At 39.1% G+C, this 22,717-nt stretch overlaps 1 protein-coding gene across 1 annotated transcript in view; it reads left to right on the top strand.

Moving 5' to 3' along the window:
• FRAS1 (Fraser extracellular matrix complex subunit 1) overlaps positions 1-22,717 on the top strand; it is a 471,835-nt gene that overhangs the window by 405,977 nt on the left and 43,141 nt on the right. The window contains exons 55-61 of the mRNA XM_055297229.2: positions 62-308; positions 1,608-1,952; positions 4,030-4,190; positions 4,614-4,761; positions 11,146-11,351; positions 16,866-17,022; positions 19,970-20,170. Of these exons, the coding sequence (XP_055153204.2) occupies positions 62-308; positions 1,608-1,952; positions 4,030-4,190; positions 4,614-4,761; positions 11,146-11,351; positions 16,866-17,022; positions 19,970-20,170 (1,465 nt within the window). The remainder of the gene's footprint in view (positions 1-61; positions 309-1,607; positions 1,953-4,029; positions 4,191-4,613; positions 4,762-11,145; positions 11,352-16,865; positions 17,023-19,969; positions 20,171-22,717) is intronic.

Raw genomic sequence — 22,717 nt, 5'->3', positions numbered from 1 at the left:
GGGGAGCAGAGCAGGGGAAGCTGAGGCACAGCTTAACTTCTTGTTGGTTCCTTTGTGACAGGTCCAGTTTGATGAGCGAGAGGACACCAAGTCCTGCACCATTGTCATCAACGATGATGATGTGTTTGAAAATGTTGAGAGTTTCACTGTGGAGCTCAGCATGCCAGCTTATGCCCTGTTAGGGGAATTCACCCAGGCGAAGGTCATTATCAACGACACTGAGGATGAACCCACATTAGAATTTGACAAGAAGATCTACCGGGTCAATGAGAGCGCTGGTTTTCTGTTTGCACCTATTGAAAGAAAAGGTCGGTTGGTGCCACAAGTGACAAAGAGCTATAATAATTGCTAACATTTATTGAGTTCCTATTATGTGCTAAGTGCCCATCTCATGCATTATATTAACTCACGTGTACTTTCCACGTATTAGCTCATTTAGTTCCCACAACAACCCTGATGATGATTCTATCCATAGTGACTACTATCAGAAAGCCTCTTTTCTTAGTTCAAGTTGTTAGAGCTCCCATTTATTCTTAAATTGGACTAGAAGACTGGTTATATTTAGCCTTCTAAATTATTCATGAATCAGTATTCTTAATCAATCACCCAATCCATAAAATATTTAGTAACCTTGGTCAAGGAGGGAAGTTACAGTTCGTAAGGACTGGCTTTCCATCTTATTCTTGGAAGACAGAAATATGCTGAAAATTTCCCTATGTGACAGTCATATGTAGAACTCAGATGAGAAATAAACTGTGTGTAAGAAACAAAGGGCAATTCTTTTTTGTTTTGTTTTTGACTGATACATAATAATTGTGCATGTTGATAAAAGGGCAATTCTTGAGGAATTGGAAATAAAAATAAACATCATATGGAATTATGACTGTGCAAGATTGAGACTTTAAAACACATGGAAATTGAACCCCCATTCAAAGGCACAACAAGACTGTAAATGATGATGTTGGGTTTCTTTATTGAATCTGCTGACTGGGTATTCGTGTAACAAATACTGTAGATAGCAAAAACTCTTGGTAATGCCACTTGGAAAACAAGCAAGCCTCATTGATTGCTCTGGGCCACCAAGCTAGGCCCAGAACAGGCTGTCACCAAGGGAAGTGGCAGCCCTAATGAGTAAAGTCATTTGTATAGAGTGGCAGTTTTATCTTTCTCTTTTTAAATAAGCCTGCTTCTCTCTGGGAATTAAAGTGTAGAAGTTTATTCAGAAAGGCAGTGAACTGTGCTTATAGCACTACCTTCAGGACACAATTACTTTCCTACTTAAAGTACCAAATATGTGTCTTATGTTTCCAGCTGCTGTGGTCTTAGATGGTGGGCAATGAGTCTTGCGAATTAACAGAGCACAAAATTCACAGAATAGGAAATCCATTTTGAGTTGTTTGGCGAAGTATCTGGGGTATATTAAATCCTCAAGTGGTTTATACCATAGGCTCAAAAGAAACTGCAATTCAGGAAGGTTTTATGTCAGAGTTTGAACAGAAATAGTGATGGACTGTGTCGGAGGGACCAAGCTCATTAACTTACCAGGGGTTTTAAAATGTGAGAAACACTCATTCCAATGCTTTGATTTTTTGCCAATTGTATTTCAGGAGATGCAAGCAGCATTGTATCTGCAATTTGCTACACAGTCCCTAAGTCAGCTATGGGAAGTAGCCTCTATGCTCTAGAATCAGGCTCTGATTTTAAATCTAGAGGGATGTCTGATGCGAGTCGTGTGATATTCGGGCCTGGTGTGACCATGTCCACCTGCGATGTCATGCTTATTGATGACAGCGAGTATGAAGAGGAAGAAGAGTTTGAGATTGCCTTGGCAGATGCCTCTGACAATGCCCGCATTGGAAGGGTGGCGACAGCCAAGGTGCTCATTAGTGGTCCCAATGATGCCTCAACTGTGTCCCTGGGCAACACGGCTTTCACTGTCAGTGAGGATGCAGGTAATGGAGAGTGTCTCTGAGTTTCCTTCACCTGTCTCCTGATTCCTTTCTTGAGCAGTTTTCTCCTTAGGTTTCAGAATATCCTGGAGACATTGAGAATGCCATTCCTCAGGGATACCGTTGTTGGTCTCAAGCATTATATAATGCTTGGCCAAGACCAAGCATGGAAGTTACTATAGAGAGTTCCATCCACTTTTCTTACTCTGATTTTTTTTATAAATTTTTGTGGGTACATAGTAAGTGTGTATATTTATGGATTACGTGATATATTTTGATACAGGCATGTAATATATAATAATCACATCAGGATAAATGGGGTATTCATCACCTCAAGCATTTATCCTTTATGTTATGTACAATCCAATTTTACTCTTTTAGTTATTTTAAAATGTACAATTAAATTATTTTGACTATAGTCACCCTGTTGTGCTAGGAAATACTAGGTCTTCTTTCTAACTATTTTGTGTACCCATTAACCACGCCCACTCCCCCCCTCCACCACCATGTCCCACCCCCACTGCTCTTCCTATCCTCTGGTAACCATCCTTCTACAACATGGATAGAAGTGGAGGTCCTTATGCTAAGTGAAATAAGCCAGGCACAGAAAGACAAACTTCACGTGTTCTCACTTATTTGTGGGAGCTAAAGGTTAAAATCATTGAGGTCATGGAGATACAGTATAGAAGGCTTGCTCTGGTTCTTGATGGCAGGCAGCGCTGTGGCTTAGAGCCTAGAGCTTCATGGGCTGACCTCTGTGGTCCAGAGGGAGGGCCTGGTGCTGAGCATCTGGGCTTGTGAAAGGGGGGAATGTGATATGTTGAGGATGGAAGTGAAGTATTTAGTGTACTGCTAGCTCCTGAACACTCTCTAAAGTTTCAGTGTCTTCATAAAGTGAAACTTGCTCATTCATATAAGAGCCCAAAGCGATCAGTGGGCAGGTCACATTCACATGGTATTTCAGAGACCCAGGCTCCTTTCCCACCTGTGGCTCCACAAAGGTCTTGAAGCCTTCTATATGCTGCAGGCAGATGTACTGCTGGCAGGTGGGCAACAGCTGTGTTGAGTGTCTCCTGATCTGGGCCAGATCAAGGCCTTTCACCTCTATGAAGGGATTTGGAGGAGCACTGGGAACAGATATTTTTGAGCACTTACTGAATGCCGGGCACCATACCATGTATGTTCCATGCTTTCTCACTTAATATTCTATGGAAGAGAGAACATTAAATAAAAGAGCAAATGGAGGCCTGGAGAGGCTAAGTCAGTCATCAACAATTAAGCAGCTAATATAATGGTAAGGCTAGATTCAAACCCAGACCTTTCTACTGTAGCATGTTTCTTTTCCCATACATCAAATGCCCAGCCATAACTACATTGCACCTCACAGCATGTTGGCTAGAAAATGTGGTGATTGAAAATTGTAGGGTTTTCATGAAGCTTTTCTCTGTCCTTGATTGTGAAAATAGCTAAATATCTTTAGGACACTATAAAGTATGATGTCACAGTGGACAGTAAGATGAGCTTCATTCCTAAGATGAGTAATAAGCACATGCGGTTTAAGTCATGACATGTGCTTGGGTAAAAGAGAGAAATCAACCCAGTTGGGAATATTTAATTAGAAACATTCAGCTTCAGGCTCCATAGAGTCCCTAGCTGGGTCCTCCTTAATTGACTATTTTCTGACACGTCCCTGAGGCCCCAGGCTCTAAGTTTCTTCTCCCTAAATAGGCTTGAGACGTTTTGCAATAGACCCTTCTCTCCTTAACTGCATTGTTCTCCTGTGAGCAGTCTCCCTTGTGAAGCCACAATAGCCTTCTCCCCTAAAGGCTCTCTCTAGCACCACCTCCCTGAAGCCCTTCTCTAGGTCTTCTCTTGATCCTAGTGTCAGTGAAAAGACAGGTAATGACATCTCTAGGCCTTCACCTCAGATGGGCCATAGGAGCATCACTGAAGCTGGATTAGACAAGCTGAAAGGGCTAAAAGCTGCCACTGTTGCAGTGAGGGAGAACATCATTCTGAAAACCTCACTGATTTTCTGGCTCAAAGTTGACCATTAAAATCTCTATGAATCTTAATTCAGGCACAGTAAAGATTCCAGTTATCCGCCATGGTACTGACCTCTCTACTTTCACATATGTCTGGTGTGCAACACGGCCCTCAGACCCAGCTTCTGCCACACCAGGAGTTGACTACGTTCCCAGCTCTCGGAAGGTGGAATTTGGGCCTGGTGTCACTGAACAGGTGCGTTTACAGCAGTCCAGACTCCACAAAGTCGACAGGTCGGTTTGTGAATGTTGTCTTTACTTTGCTTCCCAAGCTCTCTAAACTCCCCTGGCAATATTCCTATCTTTCCTTTCTTTAAAAACACACATATATAAACAAGAGAGTAAACTTAGGAGGGGATCTTCTAAAAACTCTCCTAGTGACATTTTTAGCATCAAATATCCAGCCTTACAGATTCAAGATATAAACTATACTCGTTTGATATAAATATCTAAAAACAAACTCCGAGTGGCATGTAATGAAGAGATCATCATGTTATGGATTAGAAAATCTTACTTTAAAAGCACCAAAGAAAGGCAAGTTGTGACCTTTGCCCTAGTCAAGGCAAATGGGTATTAGATGGTAGGTCCTCTGTAAAGTTTGCTTTGATTTCTCTTCTAGTATTGCACCTTGACTATCTTGGATGACACTCAGTATCCAGTAATTGAAGGACTGGAGACATTTGTGGTTTTCCTCAGCTCAGCACAAGGAGCCGAACTGACCAAACCCTTCCAGGCAGTCATTGCAATTAATGACACATTCCAAGATGGTAAGAGATTGGGGATGCCAGCTGGTAGTTCCAAATATAGTTGTATATTTCTATTTTTTCTTTAACGTCCACATATGTGACATTGGAACTCATTCACATTTTCATTCAAGAAATATGTGTGTGTATATGTGTACATGTGAGCATTTGCACTTTTACATAGCAGAGTATGTAGATGTGAGAGAGAACCATTGATATCTCCAGTACTCTGCCAGACACAAAGAGATGTATAAGCCTTGGGCCCTGTCCTCAAGAAGCTCAATGTCTCACTGTGGAATCAGACCCTTAAAGAGAGAAATTGGAATAAATTATGATAAATGACCTAATAGTACTATACATCCAGCACTATGGGAGCAGAGGGAACTGAACACGAACTACAAGTGGGGGAAATTATAGATTTCACCAAGGAGATCATATTTAAGCAGAGTCTTCAGGTGTGATAGGAGTCTATCTAATGCATAATAAAGGAAAACCTATTTCAAGTGGAGAGATATAGTAAATACAATGTATAATGTGTTGAAAGATCCATATTTGGGGAGCAGACCCTTACCTTTGCTTTGAGCATGGGAGGGAGTGAATAGGAGAATGGAATGGAAAGAGAGATTGGAGTCAAGTTCTGAGATGCCTTATGATCCAGCCTAAGGACTCTATAAGCAAAGGGTAGCAGTGGATGCTTGTAAGCAGAGGAGTGATGTATTTTTTTATTGTAGAAAACCAATATTGGCAGTATTGTAGATGATGTGCAGGGATGAATAGAGGCAGGTATATGAAGAAAATATCAGTCACTGCTCAAGATGTAACCTAAGTAGCATGAGGAAAAACAGGAAAGGATGGCTGCTTCTCAGAAGAATTGACGGAATTAGAATTGTCAGAACTTCAGAATCCACTGTGTGGATTCTAGGGTTGGGTGGAATCAAGTCAAACCTTCCACCTAAAGCAGCAGAACCCTCATTAGCATTCCCAGAGATTGGCCATAGAGCCCATGATTAAACTCCTAGCAGCTGAGAAGTCCTCAAAAAAGGAACAAGAAGCCAAGTCAGATAATCTTTGATATTTTTATTTATTCTTAAATCATTTATTTCATGTATATAGTAGTAAACAATTCAAATGGCAAAATGCGTATACTATAAAATTAAATCTTCTTTCTACCCCTATCTCCCAGTCCCCCAGTTCCCCTCACTGGAGACAACCATTTTAACCAGTTTTTTGTGTGTTTATCCTTCAGGAGAAAAAAAAATTATATATATATATATATATATATATATATATATATATATATATATATAAAATTATGTGTGTGTGTATATATATATATATACACACACACATACAACACACACACACACACACACACATGCATGCATCTAAAATGATGGTAATTTGTTTTAGAGCCAGGTTTATGAAGGCACAACTTGCATAAATGAAAGTCCATCATCCTTAGTGTATAGTTCTATGAGTTTTGACAAATGTATACAGTGATATGCCCACTACCACAATCAAGATGTTGAACAGTTCCAACACTCTACAAAATTCTCTCATGCCCCTTTGTCGTCTGTGTCTCCTTAGTCACCAGCACTGACAACCACTAATCTGTTTTCTGGCCCTAAAGTTGTGCCTTTTCCAAAATTTCATAGAAATGGAATCATGTAATATCTATGATTTTGCATCTGGTTTCTTTCACTAGAAAATGCATTTGAGACTCATTCATGTTATTGCGTATGTGAGTAGTTCATTCCATTTACTGCAGAGTAGCTTTTCATTGTATGGATATACCACCATTTGTTTACTCACCTATTGAATGACATTTGGGTTGTTCAAGGTTTTGGTGTTTAAATTGCATTGTTTTCCTACTTTTATTGCATTGTTGTAGATTCTGGACAGAGATTTATATTTTGCAAATATTTTATCCAAGTCTGTTGCTTGTCTTTTTGTTCTGTAAACAAACATCCTAAGAGTAATCATTTTTCATTTTGAAGCAGCCTCATTTATCATTTTTCTATTATGGATCATATTTTTAGTGTTGTATCAAAGAAATCTTTGCCTAACACAAGGTAACAAAGATGTTCTCCTATTTTCTTACAGAAGTTTTATAGCTTTAAGTTTTACATTTAGATTTGTGATTCACAAAATGGTAACTTTTACACCATGAAAAAGATTATGACACTTATATTATCTCATGTTGCATGTTACTTCAAAGTTTACAAAGCAATCCATTAAGCCTTATCTCACTTGCTCATAACCCCATGCTCTTTCTTCTGTTTCTATTTAGTGGATAAGTGGAGAATCAGAGGAAATAGGTCACCCAATGTCTAGTATCTAGAGGAACCAGCATGCATTCTCAGACTTTTGACTCCAAGTTCATCCTCCTTGCGTTATATACTACGTGGTTTTAATTGGTGTAGAAGTAGAATCAGTGGCAATTTTATTTCTTAGTAAAGAAGAAAGTAAAACAGAAAGAAGAAAATTCAGCTATACTTTTTATTCTTGAAATTGTTTCTTATTCTTTTGCATGAAATGACCATTAATTTCCCTCTGATGAAGTGGAAAGTGAATACAAAGTTGAAGTCCTGAAATATAATTCTAGCCCCACCACTTCCTAAGTCTTTAGCCTTAGGCCAGAAGCTTAAGGTTACTAAGCCTCATTTTGCTCATCTATAAATAATGAAAATAACTACCTTACAAAATTGTTGTGAGGATTAAATTAGATAAAATATGTGAAAATACCTAGTGTAATACCTGGCACACAGTAAATTTCATTATATGTTGATTTCTTTTCTTCCTGACACACCTGGCATTTATCACTCTTACCAACAAGACTCCAGTAACACATAGAGTCCTCATTGATCAACACACAAAATTATATTTAAATATTTTTCAGTATTTTATTGATGAGCATTGGGTTTGTCAACTTTAGAAAACGGATATGTTAAGCAAAAATTTTCTTTCAGAAAAGCTATAGCTTTTCTTTTTCTTTGACAGAAGCTACAGCAATATGTATTTAATCAATAACTTATCCCAGAGAAAGAAATCCCGAAACCTATTTCAGTAACTCAGCATAGCATTCAGTACTTACTTCTTCTGGTTATCTTTCTTCCTAGTAATACCGAACTTTTGTTGAGTCCATTCAGTGTGAACATTCTAGGGTAGAAAGATCTCACATATTATCTCTAATCCTTACAACAGACCTTTAACTTGTGAAACAAAGTTTGGATAATTTGAGTAGGATTACACAGAGAGAAGGTGATGAAGCTGGAGTTAAAATCCAAGTCTGCTCTATCCAAGTCCAGTCTTCTGGTTTCATATCCTACTACGCTGACTCTTCACACTTCAGATTCAGCTGGCCACTGCCCTCTGTATAACAATGCTAACCGTCACCCAAGAGTCTTACAAAGTCAACTCTCAGCCTTCTGCAGTGATCTTAGCTCCTTTCATTCTTTTCCCACTAGGCTGATTTCAGGATCTTAAATCATCTAAGCAGCTCATCTTATAACATTTACCTTTTCTCACCTACCTTTGCTGTGCTGGTACCTGGAATTAGACTCGGGCTTGGGCATAAGTAATGCTGACTGGGTAACATTAGAAAGTCCTGTAGCTGCTACGGCATCACACTCCTGTGTGTGCATCTGTGGCAAATATACTCATTAACTCATGAAACAGAGGCAGGATTTCTCCTAAATGTCTGACTTAACTATTGCCAGCAAAGAGGCTATTGCATTCCAGGCACTGGTGTTTACATTCACTTCATCAGTTACTAAGAAGATTAGCGAGGTAACAGTGTTTATAGGACATTTTCTATACCTGGCAGTGGTGATCAACATGGTATGGGCTACAGAGTAGTGGAGGGCAGAGTCCCATAATCTATTTTAGGATATAAGACTTCCATAAATAAAAAGATAATTGTAGATTGGCCATGCACAGTAAGTGTTCTATGAGCAGTGCTGACAGCAAATGCATTATACCCAATGTGAGCCCATGCGCTATCAGCAGGTAACCTCCATTTCGTATTGATGCAGCCCATCAGTGTGGAAAAAGAGGGACCCTGCAGTCAGGGGAAGTTGATTCTCAGAGCCAGTGCTATCACTTCCTGGGGATTATACTGCCTTATGGGGTTGCTGACAGAATGACATTAAATAATATGTATGAAAACCTTTAACACAATGCCTGACTTACAACATAAATCCCTTGTGCTAAATCTCTTCCTGAACCTCCCTTGTTGTATATGTCTCTTGCCTCAGTCTCCCACTGGTCTGGGGTCTTGTTAAAGGGAGGGATTGTTTCTGGGCAGGCAATCAGAAGATGTGTCCACTGCCTTTTCTCTTTCTCTCTCTCTCTCTCTCTCTTTTTTTTTTTTTTTTTTTTTTTTTTTGGCAGACAGGGATAGAAGTGAGAGTGAATGTCTTATTAAAGAGGAAAAAAATTGTCTTTTATAGCTCAAGAGGAATTTGGAGTTGATTAATGCATGACCAAACCTAAACATAACCACTTTAGCCTTTAACTTTCTCATCTGACTTGAGGCCTGTCAGGCCAGCAAGAAAAAAACAATCTAAAGCTTCAGATGTCTGCTGGGAGCGGAAAAGCTTCCCTGCTTGTATTGCTTTTTCCCTGGCAACAAGCTTCCTTCTTGTCCTCCTATGCTGGGTGATGTCATTGCCATCCACCTTTTAGGAGCACAGGCCATTTCACTGGGTTACAGAGCCCTAACTGGTTAGGCCTAAAGTTGTTAATTTTCCTTTAGGTATAGTGTTCTTTTAAGTGGTATCATCTGACTTTTCATTTAGTAATGACTAGTAACTATTAAGGTTAGTTCATATGACAGGATGGTTTTATTTTTGCCAGGGCCAACAGTTCTGGAGTCACAGAGAGCTTTCTATACATTGACTTGGAGAATGCTTGGGTGCTTATCACCCCTCCTCTCATTCCCCCACCTCCCCCAATCCCCAAACACACACCTTTCCTTCCTTTCTGGATTGGTGGGGTGTGTCCAGGAGGCAGCCAGGAAATTGGTGATTACAGCTTTAACCCAAAGACTAGTTCTGACCCAGGAAGCTTTGACATATGATTCTTTGCATTGTTCATTAATAAATTAATAACCAGCAGTCAACAAAATGTTGACCTCAGAAGGACAAATGCCTTAATATGGAGCAAATGATTCTTCATATTGAGAATTCTGGAGTTGGGAGGAAAATAGAAACCATATTAATTCCTACCAAACTTTGAGTTCTCACTGTAAACCAGATACTATATTGAATACCATGCATTTATTATCTCATTAAATTCAATTCTACCAACAATTCTATATTGGATATTAATAGTTCCAATTTATATATGAAAAATATCCCAAAGTTTGGAAAGTCTAAGTAACTTGCCCTGTGTCACACAACTGGTAAGTAGAAGGGCTGAGATGGAAATTCAGGTCTGTTTCCTCCTAAGTCCTTGTTTTTAACCATGATTTGACTACAGTCTCATCCTTAAGTCAAAGGAGGATTTGAGTTATAAAAGAAGAGGCATCTAGCACCTACCTGTAGTCCCAGCTACTTGGGAGGCTGAGGCAGGAGAATAGCGTGAACCCGGGAGGCGGAGCTTGCAGTGAGCCAAGATCGCGCCACTGCACTCCAGCCTGGGTGACAGAGCAAGACTCCGTCTCAAAAAAAAAAAAAAAAAAAAAAAAGGAAGAGTCATCTATAGCAGTGGTCACAGACTGGAACTCTCTGGCCAAATTTAGTCTGTGGATATGCTTTGTTTGTCCCAAATAGTTTTGGCTTATACAAAATTTCTTTTTCACTATTTTATTTGTTTGCTATTTTTGAATTCAGGAGCTATGTCATCAAAATCCACATCTCTGGCTTCATTTGAAAACAGAAGACTGGAACTTTTTAAACAGGGCCTGCTCTTTCCTTTATACTCATGTCCCCACTCTTTCCTATTGTCTCTCTGGCTCCAAGACCAATGTGAGTGGCCATTTAGCACCAGACTTGCACTGCTGTTCTCCTCACTGTAGCCCTAGGACAGTGAAGTCTTTTGAGTACCCAAATAATAATCAAAATTTTTCTTACACCATCAAAATTTTTCTTACAATTATCCCATTTATTGACTTGCATTACCTGCTCATATTTGAGATGGTGACTGCATTTTGAAGTTGTACAAAGATAGGTACAAAATTGATCTGTTCTATTTCATTGGATGCACATTTATAGTAGAAGCAGTTCCCTTGTCCTGAGAGCAACAACCATGCTTTGGAATCCGCTTGCCACCTGTGATTTGTCAGCCTGCCTTGGGCTTTGGTGGAGCTCACCTGCCAAAGTAGCTGCTGAAGGCTGACAAGCACCATGGCCACTGCTTCCCTGTCTTCCACTAACGGTGCCTCTGTCTTTCTGTCTGCCCACCTAGTGCCCAGCATGCAGTTTGCCAAAGATTTGCTCCTAGTGAAGGAGAAGGAGGGTGTCCTGCATGTCCCTATCACTCGGAGCGGAGACCTGAGCTATGAGTCATCAGTGAGGTGCTATACTCAGAGCCATTCCGCTCAGGTCATGGAGGACTTTGAGGAGAGACGAAATGCAGACTCTTCACGGATTACATTTCTCAAAGGCGACAAAGTAAGTGGATTGGTGGTGGCTGAAAGATGAGATTCTCTTCTTCTCTTTATGTGTCTGTAATGAAGTCATTTATATAAATTCCAAAAATTCTCAGAATTTTGTATACTACAGGTGACCCTTGAACAACGCAGGGGATGGGGTGCCAACTCCCCACACAGTTGAAAATTTGTGTATAACTTTTGAATCACACAAAACTTAACTACTAATAACCTACTGTTGACTGAAAGCCTTACCAATAACATAAATTGTTGATTATCACATATTTTATGTGTCATATGTATCATATACTGCATTCTCACAATAAAATAAACTGGAGAAAAAATGTTATTAAGAAGTGGAATAGCAGATCATCATAAAGGTCTTCATCCTCATTGTCTTCATATTGAATAAGCTGAAGAGAAGGCGGGAGAGGAGGGTCTCACTGTCTCAGGAGTAGAGAGACGGAAAAAAATCCATATCTAAGTGCACCCACGCAGTTCAAATCTGTGTCATTCAAGGGTTATCCATAATTGACACCAAGTCCTGAGTTAATTTTTGTATAAGGTGTAAGGAAGGGGTCCAGTTTCAGTTTTCTGCATATGGCTAGCCAGTTTTCCCAACACCATTTATTAAGTAGGGAATCCTTTCCCCATTGCTTATTTTTGCCAGGTTTGTCAAAGATCAGATGGTTGTAGAACAGGTACTGGAGAGGATGTGGAGAAATAGGAACACTTTTACACTGTTAGTGGGACTGTAAACTAGTTCAACCATTGTGGAAGTCAGTGTGGTGATTCCTCAGGGATCTAGAACTAGAAATACCATTTGACCCAGCCATCCCATTACTGGGTATATACCCAAAGGATTATAAATCATGCTGCTGTAAAGACACATGCACATGTATGTTTATAGCAGCACTATTCACAGTAGCAAAGACTTGGAACCAACCTAAATGTCCAACAATGATAGACTGGATTAAGAAAATGTGGCACATATACACCATGGAATACTATGCAGCCATAAAAAATGATGAGTTCATGTTCTTTGTAGGGACATGGATGAAACTGGAAACCATCATTCTCAGCAAACTATTGCAAGGACAAAAAACCAAACACCGCATGTTCTCACTCATAGGTGGGAAATGAACAATGAGAACACATGGACACAGGAAGGGGAACATCACACACCGGGGACTGTTGTAGGGGAGGGGGGAGGGATAGCATTAGGAGATATACCTAATGCTAAATGATGAGTTAATGGGTGCAGCACACCAACATGGCACATGTATACACATGTAACAAACCTGCACGTTGTGCACATGTACCCTAAAACTTAAAGTATAATAATAATAAAATTTTAAAAAAGTCTGCCACCAGAAAGAAAAATAAATAAATAAACTCAGGATGGATTGAAGACTTAAACATAAGACCTAAAACCATAAAAATCCTAGAAGTAAATGTAGGCAATACCATTCAGGACAAGGACAAGGCAAGGACATGGGCAAGGACTTCATGACTAAAATACCAAAAGCAATGGCAACAAAAGCCAAAATTGACAAATGGGATCTAATTGAACTAAAGAGCTTCTGCACAGCAAAAGAAACTATCATCAGAGTGAACAGGAAACATACAGAATGGTAGAAAATTTTTGCAATCTATCCATCTGGCAAAGGGCTAATTCCAGAATCTATAAGAAACTTAAACAAATTTACGAGGAAAAAACAACCTCATCAAAAAGTAGGCAAAGGAGATGAACAGACACTTCTCAAAAGAAGACATTTATGCAGCCAACAAACAAATGAAAAAAAGCTCATCATCACTGCTCATTAGAGAAATGCAAATCAAAACCACAATGAGATACCATCTCATGCCAGTTAGACTGGTGATCATTAAAAAGTCAGGAAACGACAGATTCTGGAGAGGATGTGGAGAAATAGGAATGCTTTTACACTGTTGGTGGGAGTGTAAATTAGTTCAACCATTGTGGAAGACGGGATGGTGATTCCTCAAGGATCTAGAACCAGAAATAGGATTTGGCCCAGCAATCCCATTACTGGATATATACCCAAAGAATTATAAATCTTTCTATTATAAAGACACATGCACATGTATGTTTATTGCAGCACTATTCACAATAGCAAATACTTGGAACCAACCCAAATGCCCATCAATGATAGACTGGATAAAGAAACTGTGGCACACATATACCATGGAGTACTATGCAGCTGTAAAAAAATGATGAGTTTATGTCCTTCGCAGGGACACAGATGAAGCTGGAAACCATCATTCTCAGCAAACTAACACAGCAACAGAAAACCAAACACTGCATATTCTGACTCATAAGTGGGAGTTGAACAGTGAGAACACATGGACCCAGGAAAGGGAACATCATACACTGGGGCCTGTCTGGGTGGTGGGGGGCAAGGGGAGGGATAGCATTAGAAGGAATACCCAATTTAGCTGACGGGTTGATGGGTGCAGCAAACAACCATGGCACATGTATACCTATGTAACCAACCTGCATGTTCTGTACATGTGTCCCAGAACTTAAAGTATAATAATAATAAAAAAAGAAACTCACCACTAAACATGGCTGCACCAGAGTTAAAGCCTGCAATCTCAGTGTATGTCAAAAGTATGTATTGAATCAGAATCACATTTTCCCCATCTTAAAATCTCAGTTTCAGATGACTGAGTCAATTGTATCCCTTGGTTCAAGGCACACATCCTCATCGGTCAATACTAAGCCCTTCTCTTATTTTTGTTTTTTTTTTTTATTCATTTTATTTGACCCCTACTCTCCAGCCACATTCTTTTCCCTGCTCATCAATCTATTGTGTTTAATATGTATCTCTTAACTTGTGTTTCTTCTTAAGAAATGCTTGTTGCTTTATGTATACAGTTTTAATTTCTAAAAATGCTATTGTCCTGTTTTTTCATCTTTTACTGTTTTTACTCAGCAATGTTTTGAGATCTATATCGTTTAGATTTACATGTAATCTTTTGGTTCTAACTGTTGCATAATATTTTATGGTATGTGTCTTAGTCCATTTGCATTGCTATAAAGGAATACCTGAGGCTGGGTAGTTCATAAAGACAAGGGGTTTATTTGGCTCACAGTTCTGCAGGCTGTACAAGAAACATGGTGTCAGCATCTGCTTCTGGTGAGGGCTTCAGGAAGCTACCACTCATGACAGAAGAGAAAGGGGAGCAGGCATCATCACATGGCAAGAGAGGAGGAAAGAGAGAGGGTAGGGAGGTGTCAGACTCTTATTAACTACCGTATCTCATGGGATTTAAGAGAGAATTCATTCAATCCTGTGAGAATGGCACCAAGCCATTCATGAGAGAACTGTCCCCATCACCCAAACATCTTCCACCAGGCCCCACTTCCAATAATTGGGGATCAAATTTCAGCAGGAGATATGGAGGGGACAAATATTTATCAGTATGTGTCTGCTATATTTTACCCATGCATTCTCAGCAAGAGACAGTGAGGAACCTCAGTGATCACACCCACCAGCTTCCTGACACCCTGTCATCACAAATAATGCTTCAGTGCACATCCTCATACATGTCCACTTAAGACTCGAATGAGAATTTTCTTGGATATATAATCAGGAGCAAAATTGATAAACTACAGGACATGCATATACTTAATTTGAAAAACTTTTGTTGGAATACTTTCCAGAATGTCACTAGAAGTGCATGGGGGTTGCTATAACCCTATATTCTCTGCAAAACATAGCATTACTCATCTTTTGAATTTTTGCTAATTTAATATATATAAAGTTATATCTCATTTTAATTTGTAATTCTCTAATATGCTTGTTAGCTTATTGGGTTTCCAATAAGCATATAAGTTTATTTTTATCTTTTGTGTCTCATTTTATTGTGTTATCTTTTACTCACTGATTTGCAGTACTTTCTTTTATTTCCCAAATATTAATTCCTTGCCAGTTTTAGACATTTTGGGTATTAGTAACACCTTTTCTTTTTCTGTCACTTATTTATTACCATCGACTATGGTGTTCTTAGTTGATGAGGAGCCTTCACTTTTGAAATAATCAAATGTATCCAGTTTTTGCCTTATGATCAGTCCTTTTGAAGTTTAGCATGAAACATACCCATCACAGATCACCCTAGATTCTTCCTCTGTTCATCTTTACTACAAAAATAAAAGTGATAGCTTCCTTCTTTGGGGCACTCATGACATTTACACATTTATGACTCATAAAAGCCTGTCTTAGTTATATATTTTACGAGAATTTTACTGGTGACAGGTTGAAATGTGTTTTAAAACACATACATGTACTACAGATACCATCTTCAGCTTTGAGTCTACATGTCCGTATTTGTTTTAAGTTCAAAAGGGAATTCTCTGCTTATCCAAGAAGTAGTTTTTAATTTAATAAAATTATAAAGAAAATACAGTCTAGTAGTCTGTTACCCACATGACAATCTATCATTACTATTAAGCACATTTTAGAACCTTTATTATTGTTATTATTTTGCTTGCTAAGCATATGCTTTGAAACTTGTCATTCACTAACATTTTTTTTAAGATCTAAAAAGCCACTGCTAACTTCATGCTTTCTATAAGGAATTCTTATACAAAAGATGTAGAGGAAAATAAAACAACATTCTTCAGGGACTTAAAATCAGGTTAGCAAGTCACATAGAAATGTTCACAGGGATATTCTCTCACCATTTAGTGTGACTTAGGAAGTATGAGAGTGAAACTTCTCTCTACTCATATATCCTTTGCAATATGTTAGAATAGTGAATTTAAAATGATCCCACTAAAAATATCCTCCTTTACATCACATGACTCTACTAATGAGGCTGCTGTGTTATCTGAAATGTTGTGACCATATTTTACATTTTCTCAAAAATACAATCCTCAGTAGAGAATATTCTGTTGAGAAACACTTGGTTTCTTTCCATCAAACAGGGATTTGGATTGTCGTCTCAGACTTTCTGTACTCAGCAGTTTTCAGATGCGATATCATTTGGCAGCAGATTTGAAAATTATTTGGCATTTAAAGGTATCTTTAGCCTAACACAAAGCCTTTCTGATGTCCTTATAAGACTTCAATCTTTACAAAGGAAAAGAAGTGTTACTCAACTCTCCAGGAAGTTTAATCAGTATGTTAAACCCCCGTCATCAGAAATCTACCTATTTTAATATGTGAAAATATATTAAGCAGCCCAGAAAAACAATGAGGGAACACACACAGATGTTCTACATATGCTTTTCAGTGGGTTCTTTGTTTTGTTGATCTTGTTTTTCATAATTCATCACCAATAATTAAAAATGGTTTGGCATGTTCTAATACAAGTCTCCACATATAGGTGGTTCCCACTCAAGCGTGAACTGTTAAATTTGAACATTTTGTTTTATAGATGAAACTGGATCCTTTCGAATTTGTGTTGACTTTGTGATGCGATAAAGAAGAAAAATAATTTTCCAGGAGAACCGAGCAAATCACTGATATCTTGCTGGAAATTTTAATCTGTCTTGTGCCATTGGCTCCAGGTGCGGAACTGTACGGTCTATATCCATGATGACTCCATGTTTGAGCCGGAGGAACAGTTCAGAGTCTACCTCGGCCTTCCTCTTGGAAACCACTGGAGTGGAGCTAGAATTGGAAAGAATAACATGGCCACCATCACCATATCCAATGATGAAGATGGTAACAGAAGAAATTAGCTTTAGTTACTCTTACGTTGAGGGGACATAAACTGATGTTTAACTAATTATTAGTTATTAACTAATTTTATTTTGATTTATATTTAACAATAATTAGTTAAACTGATGTTTAACTAATTATTAGTTATTAACTAGTTTTATTGTGAAAAATAAAAGTGCTTTAAGAATGCCTACTGATAACATCCTCTGAGTATTTATATAAAATGTTGGTGGCAAATGGTCTCCCTCTACAGAGATCCAAAAAATTCATAGGTATTTTTAATATCATTATTCCCTACCACAGTGCTAGGAGATATGGAATGATTGTGGTCAAAAGCTGAGACAGAAATGCTAAGACGAGAATAAAAGCCATTTAAGTCACTGTAGTTCAGGAGCAGGATTGGAAATACAGTTGGAATCAGTGGAATCCAATGAACTGATTTAAAACACTGCCACCTTCCTGGAAAAGTCTAATTTCTCAGTTTTCTTCTCTCTAATTGATTTGGCCTACTAACCTAAAAAAAACTTAAGCTCTATAGTCAGGTGTTAGCCAAGAATGACCCAGGCACCAGGGAAGACAAAACCTGTTTCAAAATGGGACATAATTGTTTCACTTAAATAGATATTTTAATGAGTGAACAGATAATAATGTTACAAATAGTGATCGCTGTTTTTATTGAATACTGTATACTAAGAACTATGCTAAGCATATTATATTATCTTATTTAATACTGGAAAGAATTTCTTGAGGTTGGTGCTATTATTTCTATATTATGAATAAAGAAACTGAACCTCAGCAAAGCTATATAATTTGCACTCTTAGTTACACAGCTGTAAACAGCAAACCTGGATGTGAACTTCATTCTGTCTGATTCTAGAATCTATACTCTTAAGTATACTCTTAAGTGACTCTTAGGGTTTCTAGGGAAATATCAGTAACTAACTTGGACATTGGATAAAATAAGCAACTCCAGCCTCAAAGTTGAATTAGTCCTTGACCCCAGGAGACTCAAGTTCAGATCCCAAAGTGAACCTCTCCCAGGTACACAGAAAATCCATCACTGAGGCGCAGGGAAATAAGATTTATACTCTGCTGCAACTAACACAAGAACAGACAACCAAACACCGCTTGTTCTCACTCGTAAGTGGGAGCTGAACAATGAGAACACATGGACACAGGGAGAGGAACATCATATACTGGGGCCTGTCAACGGGGACGGGGCCCTAGGGGAAGGATAGCATTAAGAGAAATACCTAATGTAGGTGATGGGTCAATGGCACATGTGGCTTGTAACAAACTTGCACGTTCTGTACATGTATCCCAGAACTTAAAGTATAATTTTAAAAAAGGCCGGGTGCAGTGGCTCACGCCTGTAATCCCAGCACCTTGGGAAGCCAAGGCAGGCGGATCACCTGAGGTTGGGAGTTCAAGACCAGCCTGACCAACATGGAGAAACCCTGTCTCTACTAAAAATACAAAATTAGCCAGGCATGGTGGCATGCGCCTGTAATCCCAGCTACTCAGGTGGCTGAGGTAGGAGAATCGCTCAAACTCAGGAGGCGGAAGTTGTGGTGAGCTGAGGTCACGCCATTGCACTCCAGCTTGGGCAACAAGAACAAAACTCTGTCTCAAAGAAAAAAAAAAAAGATTTATGCTGTGCTGCAGTGGCCCTCCTAGATTTCAAAGGGCATTCTTATTAAAAACTATAAAACCTCGCACACCAACATTGCACACCAACATGGCACGTGGATACATATGTAACAAACCTGCACATTGTGCGCATGTACCCTAAAACCTAAAGTATAATAATAAAAAAAACTATAAAACCTCAAAGGAGGCTTATCTTTTACAGTTAGGAAGATTTGACTTTCTGAGAGGGAAAGAAACAAATAAATACAGAAAGTAGAAATTTCTGCCATATTCTATGATATACTCAAAATAGTATAAAAGTTATCATTACTCTCAATTTTTCCATCTTTTTATCTCACTCTGTCTACCACCATCCCACCCTTCCCCGTGAGATATAATAGAAAAGAAGGCATGATTTGAATTTTTTGGTAAAAATCAATACATTATTTAATTTATTTATTTATTTGAGATGGAGTTTTGCTTTGTCGCCCAGGCTGGAGTGCAGTGGGACAATTATGGCTCACTGTAGCCTCGACCACCAGGGCTCAAGTGACTCTCCCACCTCAACCTCCTGAGTAGCTGCGACTACAGGCACGTGCCACCATGCCTGGCTATTTTTTAATTATCTGTAGAGATGAGGTCTCACTATGTTGCCCAGGTTGAATATATTATTAATCATTTCCTAGCAACAGGATTCCATTAGGAAATCTTGTGTTCCTGAATTACTCTTGTAGCCAGTCACTGAAAGCACCCATACTTACCTATATAGCTTATAGGAAATTAAGAAAAGCTGAGGATGGGGAGGTGAGAGCACTAAGAGGAGGGGGTCCAAAGGACCAGAGGTGAGGGGTGGACTTGGTGAATTTAAGTAGTATATAAATGAGATAAATTATAAACCTTTGAAATTCATATCTCATGAATAAAAAGTTGATTTATATGATAGGTATTTATCTAGGGCCTACTATGTCTCAGTCCCTTGATAAACTGTTCAAGTTTTAAAACATTCTGTGAACTGTAGTGCCGAGATGGAAACTTGGACATCATGAATTTCAAAGTCTTTACAAATAATTCCACCCATTATATTGTTTTTAATAAGGAACATGTGAGACATAACCCCTGCAGAATCACAAATAAATATCTTTTTCCAAAGCATTGTTTAGCAGTAAATACTGATTGAGTTTTATGACTGCAAGCCATTTTGCCTTCATACTGTTAACTAATGTGAACAATTTCTTCTTGTCATTATAAGGTGTTTTCCTGGGAGTCTGAATCCTTTGTGCTATTCTAACTGGCTCTTGTTTTCCTAACCCCACTTCCTTAGCCCCCACCATTGAGTTTGAAGAAGCTGCATACCAGGTCCGGGAACCCGCAGGCCCAGATGCCATTGCGATTCTGAACATCAAGGTGATCCGCAGAGGGGATCAGAACAGGACCTCCAAGGTTCGCTGCAGCACGCGGGATGGCTCTGCCCAGTCTGGTGTGGACTATTACCCAAAGAGCCGAGTCTTGAAGTTCAGTCCCGGTAATTGAATGCCCACCTCAATCTGTGGGTTTTACTTAATAGAGGGGCAGAAATCTTGTATTTGAAGAAAGGAATAAACAGATAAATGAAAAAGGAAAACAGTAGTTCCAATAGCATAAAGCATTTTTAAGCACACATTTGAGATTGCAGGTGAAATTTCTAATTTGTAAAAATGACATGGGGGAAAAAGAAATAGGTCTCTTACTTTAGACCATGCTGGGCATTTTGGTTCGCTTAAAAGAATTTTTTTTATTATTATTATTATACTTTAGGTTTTAGGGTAGATGTGCACAATGTGTAGGTTTGTTAATGTGCCATGTTGGTGTGCTGCACCCATTAACTCGTCATTTAGCCTTAGGCATATCTCCTAATGCTGTCCCTCCCCCTCCCCCCACCCCACAACAGTCCCCAGAGTGTGATGTTCCCCTTCCTGTGTCCATGAGTTCTCATTGTTCAATTCCCACCTATGAGTGAGAACATGCGGTGTTTGGTTTTTTGTCCTTGCGATAGTTTACTGAGAATGATGTTTTCCAGTTTCATCCATGTCCCTACAAAGGACATGAACTCATCATTTTTTATGGCTGCATAGTATTCCATGGTGTATATGTGCCACATTTCCTTAATCCAGTCTATCGTTGTTGGACATTTGGGTTGGTTCCAACTCTTTGCTATTGTGAATAGTGCCACAATAAACATATGTGTGCATGTGTCTTTATAGCAGCATGATTTATAATCCTTTGGGTATATACCCAGTAATGGGATGTCTGGTTCAAATGGTATTTCTAGTTCTAGATCCCTGAGGAATCGCCACACTGACTTCCACAATGGTTGAACTAGTTTACAGTCCCACCAACAGTGTAAAAGTGTTCCTATTTCTCCACATCCTCTCCAGCACCGTTGTTTCCTGACTTTTTAGTGATGGCCATTCTAACTGGTGTGAGATGGTAAAGAATTTTTTGTTAGCCTAAGATTTGGTTGAATGAGAGGATCACTTGGTTAAAAAAAATACACACATAACTGGCACCATTCAACAAATATTGCTGAGAAGTGCTGTGCTGGGTCAATCAGGGATTACTACATCTGAAAGGCACAATCCCTGTGTTCAAGTGGTTTAATATCTGCTAGGAAACAGGATACCCAGTTTTGGACTTTCCAAAACAAAATTTATATGGAGATGAGTTTGGGAAAAGAGAGAGATGGAGTTCAGGTCATAGATCACAGCTTAAAGGTCTGTGATCTTCCACTCTCCCCCTTTCAGAGGACATTTAAGTATTAATCTCATGGGGAGAATGAGACAGGAAAAGGGTCGAACTGTATGCTAGGTTTCTTCATAGAACTTTCTGAAATCTAACTGGTATAGCTCCTGACACCATTTGCGACATAGCCGGAGGAGGGCAACAGTGCTAGGAGAACTTTTCAGAGCTGTCTTGGCAAGTGGAGGGAGAAAATAATGCCCTCAAAAACGATGGGGGTTGGAGGCGAAGGATCTCTATTTTTTCTCCACTCACCAGAGCTTTAAAGGGCTTCTGGCTCCATCCCATCTGTGTCTGACTGATGTTTGCTGGAAAGCTAGATGCCCTCCTTCCATATCTCCACATGGAACTGTCTTTCACTTTTTACTTTTCTGCATAAAGATCTGGGAAAAGGATAGGTCTAGAAGGAACTTAGCCCAGATGTCTGTAGACTAGGAAAGGGGCTTTAACTTCACTGAGGTATTTGCGCCTTCAGAAACTCACCTTACAAAAAAAGAAGTGGGTCTCTTTTTACATATATACTTTAAGTTCTAGGGTACATGTGTGCAACGTGCAGGTTTGTTACATAGGTATGCATGTGCCATGTTGGTTTGCTGCACCCATTAACTTGTCATTTACATTAGGTATTCCTCCTAATGCTATCCCTCCCCCAGCCCCTCATCCCCCAACAGGCCCCAGTGTGTGATGTTCCCTGCCCTGTGTCCAAGTGTTCTCATCGTTCAGTTCCCACCTATGAGTGAGGACATGCAATGTTTGGTTTTCTGTCCTTGTGATAGTTTGCTGAGAATGATGGTTTCCAGCTTCATCCATGTCCCTGCAAAGGACATGAACTCATCCTTTTTTATGGCCACATAGCATTCCATGGTGTATATGTGCCACATTTTATTAATCCGGTCTATTATTGATGGCCATTTGGGTTGGTTCCAAGTCTTTGCTATTGTTAATAGTGCCACAATAAACATATGTGTGCATGTGTCTTTATAGTAGCATGATTTATAATTCTTTGGGCATATACCCAGTAATGAGATCGCTGGGTCAAATGGTATTTCTGGTTCTAGATCCTTGAGGAATTGCCACACGGTCTTTCACAGTGGTTGAACTTTTTACACTCCCACCAACAGTGTAAAAGCATTCCTATTTCTCCACATCCTCTCTAGAATCTGTTGTTTACTGACTTTTTAATGATCGCCAGTCTAATTGGCATGAGATGGTATCTCATTGTGGTTTCAATTTGCATTTCTCTGATGACCAATGGAATTAATTAGATCCCATTTGTCAATTTTGGCTTTTGTTG

Source organism: Symphalangus syndactylus, chromosome 10 (assembly GCF_028878055.3).
Source record: "Symphalangus syndactylus isolate Jambi chromosome 10, NHGRI_mSymSyn1-v2.1_pri, whole genome shotgun sequence".
Classification (NCBI taxonomy): domain Eukaryota; kingdom Metazoa; phylum Chordata; class Mammalia; order Primates; family Hylobatidae; genus Symphalangus; species Symphalangus syndactylus.
The sequence above is the reverse complement of the archived record's forward strand: the minus strand, read 5'-3'. Positions and strand labels throughout refer to the sequence as shown.